This window comes from Dipodomys ordii, unplaced genomic scaffold (assembly GCF_000151885.1).
Source record: "Dipodomys ordii isolate 6190 unplaced genomic scaffold, Dord_2.0 Scaffold1000000727, whole genome shotgun sequence".
In the NCBI taxonomy this organism is placed as follows: domain Eukaryota; kingdom Metazoa; phylum Chordata; class Mammalia; order Rodentia; family Heteromyidae; genus Dipodomys; species Dipodomys ordii.
Window position 1 is genome coordinate 417,630 of NW_012284344.1, and position 16,126 is coordinate 433,755.

At 41.8% G+C, this 16,126-nt stretch overlaps 1 protein-coding gene across 1 annotated transcript in view; it reads left to right on the forward strand.

The window, feature by feature from the left end:
* Nucleotides 1-16,126, forward strand: part of LOC106002768 (anaphase-promoting complex subunit 4-like) — a 99,420-nt gene that overhangs the window by 67,165 nt on the left and 16,129 nt on the right. Inside the window, 14 exon segments of the mRNA XM_013037572.1 lie at nucleotides 1,182-1,333; nucleotides 5,255-5,339; nucleotides 5,455-5,482; nucleotides 5,563-5,603; nucleotides 6,492-6,580; nucleotides 7,455-7,494; nucleotides 7,497-7,572; nucleotides 9,188-9,257; nucleotides 10,994-11,116; nucleotides 11,858-11,895; nucleotides 12,808-12,850; nucleotides 12,973-13,049; nucleotides 15,574-15,674; nucleotides 15,761-15,823. Coding sequence (XP_012893026.1) covers nucleotides 1,182-1,333; nucleotides 5,255-5,339; nucleotides 5,455-5,482; nucleotides 5,563-5,603; nucleotides 6,492-6,580; nucleotides 7,455-7,494; nucleotides 7,497-7,572; nucleotides 9,188-9,257; nucleotides 10,994-11,116; nucleotides 11,858-11,895; nucleotides 12,808-12,850; nucleotides 12,973-13,049; nucleotides 15,574-15,674; nucleotides 15,761-15,823 — 1,026 coding nt within the window.

The following is a 16,126-nucleotide window of genomic DNA, read 5'->3' on the forward strand; positions in this document are numbered from 1 at the left end:
TCCTGAGTGTCTGCACGGCATCCTGAGTGTCTGCACGGCCAAGCCCTGAGCACAAGGCTGTGCTGGGGCTGTGAGCGGGAGGGACCCAGGCCTCCACCTCTGTGAAGATTTGGAAAAGTCCACCAGGCATTTCCCAGCTTCTCATCTGGCTTGACTCCTGCTCCACAGAGCCCAGGCACCCCTGTCCTTCTGTCCTGAGCCCCCATCCCTCTGTCCTGTCCTCCTTCTCCAAGCCCATGTGCCACCGTGGTCATGAACAAGGTTTGGTAAACATCCCGGTGTCTCCCTGCTGGCTGGAGGCAGGGGGAGGAGGTGTCCCTCAGAGGCAGAAAGTAGAAATGGACAAATGCCCCAGAGACTGGGCAAACTCTATAAATGGGGGATCCCCAGTCCAAGATGAACCCTTGGGGCTTGTGAGAGGTTTCTGCACTGTGAGGGGCTCTCTCTGTGATCCGGGGGATAATGGGCTGGGGTCCACTCATAGGGAGAGAATGCCCAGTGAGAGGGAAAGAGGAACTTGCTTTGACTTGGTCAAACAGCCAGTGCCTACACTGACTTAATTGGGTTCTATTCTGTTTAGACTTAGATAAATAGTATTGGCTATGGAGAGTCCATTTTCCCTTTAGCTGTTCTTGCTAAAAAGAAAAGAAAAATTATTTTAAAAAAATGAGTTTAGAACAAGGGCTGGATTTCCGATTACCAGGTCCCTGCCTGGGCCGAGATCTGGCCACTGGGGGGCAGCAGTGCACCACAGATCTTGGAGGACTACCCCCACCCCCCCATCCATTCATCTGCAACCTTCTCCAGGAATTTTCACTGTGCTATGATCTTTTCAGTCTCATCAGCAAGGAATAACACTTAAGACAAGGGTGTAAATAAAGATGGGTACCACACACAAAGTGTTGTATATATTATATTATACTATATTACATTATTTTATTTTATTTTTTGCCACAGTCAGTGAATCTTTATGCTTTGAGTGCTGTCACACTGGCTCACTCACCTTTCCTTTCAGCCTGGCTGGGCTGGAAGGTGGCTCCCATTATCTTGAGACTGTTGCTGGGAATTCTGGGTCAGGATGGAAAAGTCTTTATGTGTCAGCTAATGGCTTTTGAATGACTGAAATACACTGGGCCTTGGAGCATGGGTTACCCCATCTGTGACGCAATTTAACATTCCAGAACATTTGCAGTGCTATCCTTATAGGCCAGAAGAGTCAGGCTCAGAGGGATACAGCCAGTGGTCCAAGGTCAAGGACATAAAGACACCTTCACACCAGCTCTGCATGCGGCCGGCCTCGCTCCTGCACATCTGGGGACACTTGGGGGCAGAGGTAAGCCACAAGGGGACAAGGGGACAGGGACACAGGATCTGTGGAGAAAGGGAATGGCTGTAGGCATGGACTGCAGGCCATGGTTAGGGAAAGGGAGATGGGGAGGAAGAGAGACAGAGAGAGGGAGAGAAGGAAACAGAGGAAGGTGGAGAGAGAGGGAGGGAGAGGAGACAGAAACAGACACAGAGAGACAATGAGACACACACAGAGCAAGATGTGTTTGCTCATACACACACACACACGGATCACCACATCTTCATCAAGAGCAATTGCTTGCTGAACTAATTCACTAAGAGGCAGAAGAAGGGAAAGAGGCCAGAGTTTGCAAACATCAGGTCTCCAGGTTCTGCACACCCAACAAGTGTCTCACACCTTACCCTCAGCCTTCCCTCAGTCCCCAGGTGTGAGTCACTCTGCCTAGGATCTGGGCTGCCAGGTGTTTGGTTAATAATTATTCTGTAGATTGCTGCACGCAGGTGGCCCAGTGTAGTGTGGTCTGCGCCCGACACCCCTTCAACCAGGCTGTCTTTCCAGCTTCATCACTCTCATGGAAACTATCGTTTCCACGTAGTTGCCACGTGTCACAAAATTAGGCATTGTCCTGTTTGTTTCTCTTTTCTCTTCCTTTTCTTCCATTGTCCCATAGTGATAATCATGTTTGGTCTGTGTGTGTGTGTGTGTGTGTGTGTGTGAGTGTGTGAGCTTTTGTGTTCATGGCCCACTTGAGCCACAAGGGCACTTCCAGCTTTTTGGTAGCTAACTGGAGATAAGAATCTCATGGACTTTTCTATCTAGGCTATCTTTGAACCACAATCCTCTGATCTCAGCTTCCTGAGTAGCTAGGATTCCAGGAGCAAGCTGTCTCCTCCTCCTCCTGGAAGCCCTCCCATGCCCACATCAGGCCCCACACAAATGCTTCCTGTCCTTTAAGATGTCCTCCAGTGTTGGAAGCCTGCCCTAACTAGCTGAGCTGAACATCACCTTCTGGCTTCCAGACTCCTTACCTGGGTAGACCGGGTTCTAGTGTGTGCTCTGTGTCCTCTGGGCGTCTGACCCCCATGTCCTCTGGCCCGGCCCATCACATCCAGAGTCACCATCCATGCAGCGATGGAATGCCGAGTCTTCTGTGCACGCATGTGTCCATCCAGATCCTCGAAATACCCGTCAGCGAGAGAAGCGAGATCCTTTAATCCTCCAGGTTTATAAAGATTATCTCACCTCATTCCTATATACTGCACCATTAGACAATTCCATGAGAGCAACCACAGCGATGTCAGCAAGGACCCAGCCCACATCCACCCCGGTGAGGGGGGGTTCGGGAGGTCGGTCAGAAAGTTGGTGTCATACAAGGTGAGGAATGGTGGTGGAGTTGCTGGTCAGTCCAGTGGAACTTTCTGGAGCAGTGGTGAGACTTGATTTCCCAACAGGCCTCAGGGAGGCCAGTGAGTTTCACAGGGGATGGATGCGGTTCCAGCTCTCTGACTGCTCACAATGCATTGTCTAAAAGGACACAGGGTGGAGAATGAACATTTCCTCCAGAATCGAGGTCTGATGGAAGAAATGGTCAGAGTTCCTAATCAGGGTGTGTGTGTGTGTGTGTGTGTGTGTGTGTGTGTGTGTGTGTGTGTGTTTATCCCTTCCAAACCTGGGATGCACATCCCCCCAGGCAGCCACTCCCCACCCAACTGGGAGGAAGCTGGTAGGGTCCTGGGCCATGCTTGGGAGCTGGCTGTGTCCCACAGTGCAGCCTTTCTCCTGTTGGGGTAATCTGCTGTGAGATACCTTGGGGGGGGAGGGGACCCGCCTTGCCCCAGGATTGTCAATGTGTTCCTTGTGCTTTGGGGCTTTCTGAATTCTGCATCCTGGGTCTCCCATCATAGCGATGTCAGGCATGGCTGGAAACTGTCTCATCCTGTGTTCTGTCCCATGGTCTGTCAAGCTGGGTCCCTTGCAAGAACCCACAGGGACTTTTGGCTATGCCAGCTGGAGTCTGTCCCCTCCCCATCCCTCTCCACCAGTGCCAGGCACCTTAGTCCGTGCCGAGTCCACGAGCTGGAGAAATGTCAACTAAGGGTAGTGCCAGGTGCCAGTGCCAGGCTGTATCAGCCATGTGGCACCATGACTCAGTTCCTGGCCACCTCAGGTCCCTGCCCTCCCGTCTCCCTCCTCCTCTGGGGTTTGTGTAGGCAGCACATGTTTATGCACCCCCTACTCCGCTGTGCTGGGTTTGAGGTGATAGGCAGAAGCAGGCCACACTCAGGAAGAAGGAGAGACACAGCAATGGGAGCCACAACCTGGAGTTCAGGCCTGTGGGGCAGGATTCCATGAGCAGGGGCAGCAGAGGGAGATGCTTAGGTTTGGAGGGGTGGTCCCCATAGCAAGCACAATTCTGAGGTCAGAGCAGGTGTCAGGTTAGGCCCCTGACATCTGGGGTGAGGATGAGAGACCCCTAACAAGGTCCCTGCCTGTGCCTCAGGTTACAGCGGTGGGCAAGGTGCGGGGGCATTGGAGGATGTTTGTGGTAGTGGTGGTGGAAGAGACCTAACCATGTCTATGGAAGGTGCCATGGTGGACAGGAAGGAGAGGACCACAGAGGCCATACTTCCCAGTGTGCTCACAACCCACTCCCCCAAGAATGCATTCTTAGGGCTGGAGCTGCAGGGAGCCTACTATGCCAGGCCTCTTAAAGGGCCCCATCACCCCCACACAGCCACCTGGGGTGAAGCCTCTGCCTCATGGATCTTCAGGGGCTGAGATGGCTCAGAGGGACAGATGGGCTCCATGGGCACTCTTCCTGAAGATCAGGTGAAAGAGGTGCAGAGGGGGGGGGGAAAGAGAGAGAGAAAGAGTGGGAGAGAGGGAGAGAGTGAAGGGGAGAGAGAAAAAATGCTGATGAAGGACTCACTGAAACCAGTGGGGTACCTCACATGCCTGCCATCCTAGCTTCAGTATCCCAATACTGAGTATATATGAAAGGTGGATTTATTTTTTGTGTTTTTGTTTTTATCTGTCATAAGAGCTTGAACTCAGGGCCTAGGCGCTGTTCCTAAGCGTTCATGCCCATGGCTAGTGCTCTGTTACTTTGAGGCACAGCTCCCCTTCCTGTTTTCTGGTGGTTAATGGGAGACAAAAGTCCCAGAGACTTTCCTGCCCAGGCTGGCTTTGAACCATGGTCCTCTGATCTCAGCCTCTTAAGCAGCTAGGATTACAGGCACCTGGCCGAAGGCATTTTATGCTAAGAAAACTGTTTTTGTTTTTGTTTTATTTTGGGGGGGGTCTGGTCCTGGGGCCTGAACTCTGGGCCTGGGCGCTGTCCCTCAGCTCTTCAGCTCAAGGCAAATGCTCTACCACTTGAGCCACAGCCCCATTTCCGGCCTTTTTTTATCTGCTTATGTGGTGCTGAGGAATCGAACCCAGGGCCTCATGTAGGCAATGCAAGCACTCTACCAATGAGCCACCTTCCCAGCCCAAGAAAACTGTTGAATAACAGTAGGTCCATTTGTTTTTACAAACAAAAGAAATTTCTGTTTTTATTATTTCTTTTTTGTGATTATTAGACAGGTAAACTATTTGTGCCATATCTTTACTTTTTGTTGTTGTTGTTGGTTGTGGGGCTTCAACTCTGGGCTTGGGCTCTCTTCCTGAGCTCTTTAGCTCAAGGATAGCCCTCTACCACTTGAGCCACAGCACCACTTCTGGTTTTCTGTGGTTTTTTGGAGATAAGAGTCTTACTGACTTTCCTGCCCGGGCTGGCTTTGAACGGTGATCTTCATATTTCAGCCTCCTGAGTAGCTAGGACTATAGGCATGAGCCATGAGCCAGGGTGTCTGGTATATCTTTACTTCCTAATGGTCTTTAAAAATAGATATTTTTAATAGAAAGAGAAGTAACATTTTACTGTTTTTGTAATGCCTGGTTTCCCTTTCTTTTAGTGTTCTAGCATCCTTCTATAATGCTGAAGATGAGTCAAACCTTCTCTTACCTAAGCTGCCCACATTACCAAAAACATAAGTATCAGAGTTGTATTTCTTTGGACTTAATCTTGCAGGTTAATCTGCTTTAAATACTGGTACATACTTCTCTAATGAGTATCATTTTACCTTTGTCTCTCTTTTCTCTCCATTATAGCAGCACCTCAAAAATATTTAGGTAAGATATACCTTTTTGTTGTTTTCAAATAAAATAATTTTTTTAGTTGAAAGATGACTCAATTTATTTTTATATTGTAGTGAGGAGAATTCTGATGAAATTATTAAACTCTTGGGAGATGTCAGTTAAATCTAATTTAAATAAGTCTGATTTCTTTAAATCACTTTTCATATTGGAGGAACATTTCCAAATTTTCAGGAGCAAATCTTTTGTTATGTTATCTCATTGTAGACACTCAGTGTCTTCAAATAATAGATGTCACCATCTTGCTGTTTTTACTGTGTGCTCATTCTTTGTTTCATGTGTTAGCAGTAATGCAGTATACTTGTTTTTAATAAGTAAAAGAGGATAGTACTAGAATTTTTAAAATTTCAGTTTTAATTATCCAAGTTCTTCATTGTGTCATACCCATGATAAAACTGTTTTGTTATTGTCTGTATGTGAATACAATTATTAGTATGTTAGCTATAAGAAATATATATATATATATAATATATATATATATATATATATATTGTTCTTCGGAAACAAAAGAAATGGGCTGTTGTGATTGAATATTGAGAGTTGCTGTGTTTACTTAGCGTATCAGTTTTCCCTGAAGAGGAATTTTAGCACTCAGATTAGATGAAAGCAGTAACAATTGATATTTTGGCTAAAAATCCCCCAGTCATCTAAAAGAGAGAAGAGGAACCAGCAGGAGGGAGAAAGGAAAAAGAGATGGTGAGGGAAGGTGAATATATATGTATGGGAATACCATCATGAAACCCTCCAGAAACTTAGGAAGGAATAGATAGGGAGAGACGATAGTTAAGAAAGAGTAATATAGATTAAGAGTAAATTTGATCAAAGTATATTATATTCCTGTTGTAAATATCACAGTGTAACACTTTTGTACTATAAGTTCATGCTAATTATTTTTTAAAGATTGGGTAGAAATAAAATCAACAAATATAAAAAACAACCACAATTATCTGTGTTGCTCACTGGTTCTCTGCTTGTTACATTTTTTTTAGATTAAATATTCTTGTCCTTGGAGGAAGCTATGGATTTATTGAGCTTTATGCTTATGGGATGTTCAAAATTGCTCGAGTCACAGGGGTGAGTTTTTCTTTTAGGTTTCTTGTATTATTTCTCTTAAAATATAGTGGCTAGTTTACTTGTGGAATAAGAATAACAGTAAGTTTTTTTTTATTTTTTCAGTTTCAATTTGTTTTTAAATAATTAGAGTATTTTTAAGCTAAAATAATGATGATATTACTATAGAGATGAGAAACTTTTGGTGGAATTAGTCAAGCTTTTTCCTTTAATGAAAAGATTGATCTGATCCACTTGACTATGATTTAACTGGAACCTAATGAAAGCTATCAGAAGCCACTCTTTGTTGAGTACTGAGTCTCCTACTACTGCGAAATCAGTTTTCTCCATAGCCTTTTTCATCTTGCTCTCACAATTCCCCAAGGTGTAGACAATATCATAGTCTTCAGGGAATTTGTTTGCTCATCAACCTTTGGTGTGCAACTGTTTTTTTTGTTGTTGTTGTTTTGGTTTGGATTTTTTTGCTGCACTCTGGGCCTGGGTGCTGTTCCTCAGCTCTTCAGCTCAAGGCTGGTGCTCTACCACTTGAGCCATAGCACCACTTCCGGCTCCTTTTTGCTTATGTGGTGCTGAGGAATTAAACCCAGGGCCTCAGGCATGCAAAGCAAGCACTCTACCACTGAGCCAACTTCCTAGCCCCTGGTGTGCAACTGTTGATGGGATTGGGATCAGAAGTTTTGATGTTTATAGGTCGTTGTGACTAGGAGGAGCCCTTTACCTGCTTTACCTACCTTTACCTGCTACATGAGTATCGCTGAAACCAGAAGTGTGTGTCACAGCTTTCTAAAGATGTGTATAAATTGTTGCATCCGGTATTACAAACAGATGCACTCTAGCAGTGATACCACATGTATGAGGGTGTGTGATTATTTTGCAGATTGATGGCACTTGTCTTGCATTGTTTCTATCAAGTGATTTGAATCATTATCAGTGGTCACAGAGGTTTCCACTGGTGGCCCTTCAGAGGTTTCATACTTTCAGGTATGTACTGGAATTTCATAATTGTAGATATTAAGAATATGTTTTAGTTTTTGTGTTGTTTTTTAGGGGTGGTTGGTGCTGAAGGTTGACAGGACATACTAGCATGCTATCCACCACCGGACTGGCTCCCCACCCCTGTGGGTTTGTATCCATGTCTCACTGTATTCTAATGGGTACCAAAATAAAACATCTACTTGTAGTTTCTAAATTGAACACATTGAATGTTGTTGTAATACTATTATTTTCCACATAAAAACAATGTTTTGATGATCATGGCCCTACAAATTGGTTCCTATAACAGAATTACTTGGTTTTGAGCATTTTCTTGGGACTCAGTTATTAGTAATAATAAGGGCTGATATTCATCATTTATTATATGCCAAGTCCTTAGTGCCTTAAACACAACAACATATGGATAAGCACTGTTATTATACCTGAAGAAAGTACTGGACACATACAAAAGCTGCAGAATTTGCTTGATGTCACATAATTGGAAATTTGATGCTAGGATGTCTGACTTCAGGTTCTGTGCCTTTTTTCTCCTTCTAATGAAAGCAAGGCTTGCTCTGTAATCCAGATTTGCCTAGAACTTCAGGTTCTCCTGCTTTAGCCTTCCAAGTGATGGAATTACAGGTGTGCAGCTTTAGTCTCTGTTCTTAACACATGCTTTTTGTGTAAAACATTTAAGTATTGGCGAGGGCTCTTTTGTTTTGTGTAGCATTCATAATAAGATTAGGAAACTGTTTGGGCTCCTGTTATTTAGATTGTACCTTTGCTTGCCAAGAAAACTTCCCCAGTTTTTCCTCTGAAGATCCTATATGTTTATCCTAAGTATGTGTGAATTTTCCAAAAAAGTAGAACAAAAAGATAGAAGATGTGATGACCGCTTAGTGTCTTTGTTAGCATTCTGTTCAGTGTTCCAGAGCACCCTAGATATAGAATTCACAACAATGGTAGTACACATTTGTGTTTTCAGGCTGAGAAACTGTGATCACTAGCCTGTATTTGTGCTATAATAGAGCAACTCTTTTTTTTCTGTGAAATTTGTAAAAGTTTTGTTGTTGTTGTTGTTGTTTTTGTCCTGGGGCTTGAACTCAGGGCTTGGGCACTGTCCCTGAGCTTCTTTTGCTCAAGGTTGACACTCTACTACTTGAGCTACAGTGCCACTTCTGGCTTTTTCTGTTTATGTGGTACTGAGGAATCAAATCTAGGGCTTCATGAATGCTAGGCAAGCACTCTAACACTAAGCCACATTCCCAGCTACTAATAGATTTTTTTTAAATGACAACTTCTGTGTGATATAACTGGTAAGGAGTATTTTCTGAGTTTTTACCAGTAATATTTTAATGCCTTTTGATGCCTTCCCTTGGTTCTGATGCCTCCAACTTGGTTATGTTTAAAAGGGGGCCGAATTCTGATTTGGTCTTCCTGATACTTAGATTTTTGCTCTCCTCGTTAAGTTAAAGGATGCACACATGTGCGCGTGCACGTGTGTGTGTGTGTGTGTGTTTGTGTGTGTTTTACAGGAACAATTTATCTTTAAAAAAGTAAATACATCTGATTATGTCTCAATTTATTCTTGTTTTTCAGCTTGAAAGCAATCTGCTCTACTTCTTCTTACCTGAAGTAACTCTACTCCTTCTTACCTGAAGTAACTCGGATGGCCAGGAAGCTTACTCACATTTCAGCTCTGTTGCAGGTATTTATTCATCACTTGATTTCTAGATTTTTTAAAACTAAAGGCAGTTGAATATCTATTAAAGCAAGAAAAATAATTTAATTAATCTACTCATCCAATCCTGTTTATCACCTCCAAATGAAAGGGAAAAATAGTCAATCTTTTAAAATATTCCTATTAATAAAATGTTACTTATACTTTATTGCAAATAAAATAGTATTTTTATGATTTTAGCTTTCTTTTGCTCATAAGAAAGATACCCCAAATTAGTAGATAATTTTGTAGGTTAGCAGTTTGGACTAAACTCAGCCAGAATGTTGTGGTGATCTGTACCTGGTATGGCTCACGTCACCCAGCCTGATTATGAAAGCTGATGTGTCCCTGGCTCAAGTGGCTTTGTCTCTGCCATGCATCCCTCATCGTCTAGCCAGCTAGTCCTGGGTTGTTTTTAGGGTAGTGGCAGCAAAGGTTTCAAGAGTACACATTTAGGGCTGGGAATGTGTCTCAATGGTAGAATGCTTGCCTCGCATGCATGAAGCCCTGGGTTCAATTCCTCAGTACCATGTACACAAAAAAGGCTAGAACTGGAGCAGTGGCTTAAGTGGCAGAGTGATAGCCTTGAACAAAAGAAGCTCAGGGACAGTGCCCAGGCCAAGTTCAAGCCCAGGACTGACAAAAAATAAATAAATAAAAAAGAGTGTAAGTTGAACTGTTGTTGTTGGGAAACTTCTATAATCCAGCAACAGGGAAGCTCAGGCAAGAGTATTATAATACCAACTTGAGCTATATAGCAAGTGTGAGGCCAGCTTGGGCTATATAACAAGATCCTGTCTCCCTCTCCCTCCCCTCAAAAAAAAAGTGCAAGTCAAGATGTATAAACAACTTGAAGGCCCTGGCCTCAGCAGTGTTGTTTCTGCTATGTTCACTTAGAGCAAGCTATAGGGCAGCCAGGTACAAGGTGAGGAGAATAAGTCAGGATGTAAGAACTGTAAAGAATTGAGGCCATTTTTATCGTTATTTTTCTACCACAGCCATTAATTTACTTGATGGCAAACGTTACTAGGGGTCGGAATCTTTTAAGGGTCCTCTGACAGTTTAATAGTTGAACAAACCAACATTTTGACAGTGTAATAAAACACAGCTTAAATAATGAAATGTAAAAGATGTTTGTTTTACTAGGTACAGAACTGTTCTTTTGAAATGAAGGAAGTGGTAACATTGTGCAAAAAGAAATGTACTCATTATCTTTCTTATGTAACTGTAACCCCTCTGTACATCACGTTTACAATAAAATTTAAGTATAAAAAAGTTCCTTTGTAAAGTTCTAAGAATAATTGATTCTTTGGTAAAAATAGTTGTTATCAAACAGTTAGACCCTGGTGGCTTACATCTGTAATCCTAGCTACTTAAGAGGCTGAGATCTTAGGATCATGGTTCAAGGCCAGCCCAGGCAGTAAAGTCTATGAGACTCTTAGCTCCAATTAACCAACATAAAATAGGAGGTAGCACTGTGGTTCAAGGTGGTAGGGAGCTTGTCTTGAGCAAAAGAGCTCAGGCACAGTCCCCAGACCACAAGTTTAAGCCCCACAACTGGAAAAAAAGAAGTTACCAAAGGTTAGCTATGGTCTTGTCTTTTCCTTTGGCTTAACTAAGTTAATTAGGGTGATTGAAAGTAAGTTCTGGATTTCTTTGTGACTTCAAGAAGCACATATTAGGTAGAATGTGGGTTTAAAATATTTTCTTCTTTTTGCTAATAGTATATAAATTTGTCACTGACATGTATGTGTGAAGCATGGAAAGAAATACTGATGCAGATGGATTCTCATCTCACTAAGTTTGTGCAGGTAATGTAACTGACTTCATGTGGAAAGAGTTTAAAAGTCTGTTTGCTTCATATGCTATATGAGAAAAGTCAGTTTAATTTATGATAGGTTAAGACCATAATTTCTTCAGACAGCATGGCCTAATGACTATTTTCACAGAAAATAGTTGCAAAAAGGACTCTACATTAGGTTTTGTTACTATAACAAAGTACCTGAACTTGGGTAATGTATACAGAAGAGAGGTTTATGTAAATTCCAGTTTTGTAGACTAGAAGTCCCAGATTGTGTGGCTCTGTTATTTTCTTCTTCTGGAAGATGACATCTTGGCAGAGGGATCACTTTGTGACCCAGGAACCAGAAAGTGGAGAAGGGTGGTCTTGCTCTTTTAGAACAACTCACTCGGCAGGATCTAACCAGGTTCCTATGAGAACTACATTTTCCTCAAATAGCAGCACCCCCAATGATCTAACTACCTCCCAGTATGCCTTAACTCTTAAAGATTCCACTACCTCAGCAGGATCATAATCCATGAATCGCTAGGGGACAAACCATATCAGATCCATAGCTGACTCTTCCACCATTGGAACAACTCAATGCAGTGGGTAGGCTTTGGGAATGAAGAAGGTATTGAAACAGTTCACTGGTTGTCTCCAGTCACTGAGCCTCAGATGTTTCCTGTATATGAGGGCTTGAGAGAGACAGAGGAAAGAATAGTGAGTAGATGTACTTTATAAGCTGCAAAACATGTATCACATATTTCTTTTTATTTTATCTGGAAAAAGAACACAACCAAATCAGGATGAATTTATACAATTGCTGTTGTGGGGGAAGGCAAGGTAATAAACTTCTCCTTTTCCTCCCCTCTCCCCCGATTGGTTGTGGGGCTTGAACTCAGGGCCTATGTGCTGTCCTTAAGATCTTTCTGCTCTACCATTTTGAGCCGCATCCCTGCTTCCAGTTTTTTGAGTGGTTAACTGGAAATAAGACTCTCACAGGGACTTCTCTATTTGGGCTGTCTTTTTTTCTGTCCTGGAGCCTGAACTCTGGGCCTAGGCTCTGTCCCTGAGCACTTCAGCTCAAGGCTAGCACTCTACCACTTGAACCACAGCACCACTTCAGGTTTTTTCTGCTTATGTAATGCTGAGGAATCGAACCCAGGGACTCATGCATGCAAGGCAAACACTCTACCACTGAGATACCTTCCCAGCCCTGTCTGGGCTGTCTTTGAATCACAATCCTTAGATATCAGCCTCTTGAGTAGCTAGGATTACAGGCATGAGCCACTGATGCCCTGCTTCACTCCTCTCCCCCCTTTTTAAATCAATGTATGTTAGAAGTAAATAAAAATGAATAATTCATTTGTCCATATGAAATAGAAAATTCTGGTATATAAAGAGTATTAGAAGTATATGTCTCTAGGATTTTGGATACACCCTTTTGGGTTAATGTGATCATTTTGTACAGAAGTTTTAGTTTTTATGTAGCCAAACTAAACGTTTTCTTTTTGGTATCTTAGAACTTTCCCCATCTTAAGAGCATGAAAAGGTTAATCTTTATTTACTTCTGGAGTTATTTTTTATGGTTTTCATTTATTCCCTCCCGTGTTTCAGATGGAATTTCTGTGGTGCTTTGTGGAAACCTCTGCCATCTTTTTCCTAAATGTTTATATTGGTACAATATGGCTTAGTGAGCATTGCCCTTTGCCTTACTAAGACATGAAATGACTAAAACATCCTTTTTTATTGTAGTGCTGAACTTCAGACCCTTTTGATGAACCAGCAAACTGTAAAGGTGCTGTTAAAATATTTGTGTACTTAAGTACACAATGCAATCTTAATTTTTTTTCTTTTTCTTTTTTGGAATGGCATATATTCTCCTAGTTGAGTGCAAATATATTTTCTTCTCTTAATTAGGGCTTAAAAAAGCTTGGCCAGTCTATAGAATCATCATATTCCAATATTCAGAAGTTGGTTATAAGCCATTTGCAGAGATATAAAGATGATGGGCATTGCTTTGGTCTTTCTGAAAACTTACCTTTATTGTCTGGCATTTTCTTCTGGAATCTTTCCTAGTTGAATTTTTTTTTGTCGGTCGTGGGGCTTGAACTTTTGGTCCGGGCGCTGTCTCTCAGCTCTTCAGCTCAAGGCGAGCACTCTACCATTTGAGCTACAGTGCCACTTCCCTGAAATTTTTTTTGGGGGTCCAGTCATGGGGCTTGAACTCTGGGCCTGGGCACTGTCCCTCAGCTGTTCAGCTCAAGGCTAGCGCTCTACCACTTGAGCCCAGCGCCACTTCTGGCTTTTTTTTGCTTATGTGGTGCTGAGGAATTGAACCCAGGGCCTCAGGTATGCAAGGCAAGCGCTCTACCACTGAGCCACCTTCCCAGCCCCCTTCCCTGAAATTTTTTAATAATAATTTTTATTGAGATTAAGTGATTATATAAATTTCACAAATTTCATAGTACTGTAGGATAGTGATACTTAGTTAAAGTCACAAACACATTTTAACCTTTGCAAGGCAAATGTCATTATCTTGATCTATAAAGTTTGTGAATTCTATGAGCTTTGACAATATTTCTTCTGCTTTGGGTGATAAATATATTTCTTTCCTTTTGCTTAGTGTTAGCTGTTCCCTGTTTCCCTCTCATTCCCTCCCTCCCTTGAGTTCTTTAGCTGATTTTCATCAATGTCTAGTGTAGCTGATGGGCCCCTCTGATTCTGTGCCCTCCTCCTAGCTTCCCTCAGATGTGTGTACATGGAGTCATTTAGAAATTATATGGGAGATTAAGTAGATGTCCTTTGTTTCTTGATTCCTGTTTATTTTGTTGTATCTCCTTGCATTTTGGATTTAACATGCTCATATTAGGGAGAACATGTGCTATTTGTCTCTCTGCTCTTGTCTTACCTCACTTAAACTGATTCGTTTTAGTTCCATCCATTTCTCTGCGAATACCATTATTTTATCCTTTCTAATGGCATAATATTCCATTCTGTGGGGCATCTGAGTTGTTTCTTTATCTTGGCTATTTATTGTGAATAGTGCCTAGCTGAAAATTTTGCAATGGCATTTGAAGGGGAATCTTGGCACACTCAAGTGTAAAGATTAATTCTGCTTCATGAAATAATTTTTCACTATCTTTTCACCAAGCAATTCTCCCATCTGGATCCGCCCACACTAAACTATAACGTATATTTTGAAATAGGGCATATGTTCCTGTATTTGTTCCACAGAGAAAATTGAGTATGTTTTATAGTTTATCTTGTAAAACATATTGTGTATTTTTTATTCAACACCCTAGAATTTTGTTTTGAGTCTCATTTTACCAGGATGAAACTGAATTAGTTATATGGCTGGCCCAAAGTTAGTACATGGCAGAGCCACGATTCCTTTTAGTGTTTCAGTTCTCTTGTTGTTCCTATCCATAGCTGCTTGAGTGACAGTTTTACAAGCGTATGCTGAATGTTCAGTTTAAATATGGAGACAGCCCGTTATGTAGTGCCTTCTGCACTTGTATTTGTATACTTTATTCCACAAATGTCTCGTCATTTTACTCTTCTTTTTCCTTTTCTTGCAATGCTCTGGGTCAAAACCAGGGTCTTGTATATGCTGGGCAAGCACTCTACTAATGAGCTATATCCCCATCCCTGTAGAATGTGTATTCCTCAGTAAATCCAATGGAATACCTCTCACAGATGCTCCTGGTCCCTTCTTTTTGATCTTAGAACCAAGATGTTTTATAGCATTGCCTATTGCTCTTATAACAGGCATTTACTTTCCACACTTGACATCTCCCACTAAGGGGTTTAAGGCCTCCTTCTTGCTTTATGAACACCCACCCTGCTCTTGAATCTTCAGCTTTCAGCTCAGTTCACTCCCTCAGAGCAGTTTTCACTAGTCCCCATATTAACTCAGATTCTACTTATACACTTGCCCTATGCATTCCCCTAAAGGCATTTATGGCCATTGGGAAGATTACACTGTATGATTGTGTGGTTGTGACCTGTCTCCCCCGTTACGCTGTAATTTCTGTGGTCACAAGGACCTGATTCTTATCACCTTTCTCTCCCTACCATCTAGCACCATGTCTGACAGAAAGTGGAATCTCAAAAACTACTTGTTCAGTATTGGGTAGATATGGGTGAACAAGAGTGCCTACTGGCTGTCTTTAAAGTGCCAAGATTGGGATTAAGGGGTAGCTTAGTGGTTGAGCACTTATTAGCTTATGCAAGGCCCTAGCTTCATCCATAGCATTGCCCCTCCACCCAAATAGTGCCAGGACTGTGAAACATAATTTGATCAAATAAAATTTAATCTTTTTGTCATGTATATTCATTTCAGTAGATAATAGCCAGATGATTGTGCTTATGTTTACAGAACTAGAGATACAATTTTTTAACAGAAAAATTAAATCGTTACGTTAAGTTTTTAATTCTGAAAAATTGGAACTGTTAGGAAAGGTAGTTACTGCCCACCACACTGACTAAGTAATGATACTTTGTCTCCTGTTGTGCTACTGGCTCAGAGTATTTATTGTATCATTTGAGTGAACTGAAAGGAATGGCTTCATGGGAGGAAAAATACAAACCCCTTGGACTGGATGCTACAGGAAATCAAGGTAGTGATTTAATTTCTCACCAGAATATGTTAGATATAGTTTACTTATTTAACAAGGACTATTTATTTATTTATATTTCCCTTTAGATGCTATTACTGCTGTGGGTTCTTTTATACTCAAGGCAAATGAAGTTCTTCATTAAATAATGGGTTACCTAGAATCATTGATTGTGAATATTTACATTTGAAATTAATAAGTACCTTACACACATACCTGTAATCCCAGTGCTTGGGATGCTAAGGCAAAAGGATTATAAGTTTATTTAATCATACAAAGAGTTTCAAGTCTAGCAAATTTAACTTTGATTCAGTTTTTAATCTATTATATTTGGCTAGTATGTCCAGTACAGTAAGATACAGTTTACAAATACGTTTTCATTGCTCTCTCTGTTGAGCTGTTTTTCTTTGCTTTTTTTTTTTTGGTGCCAGTCTCAGAAATTGAACTCAAGGCCT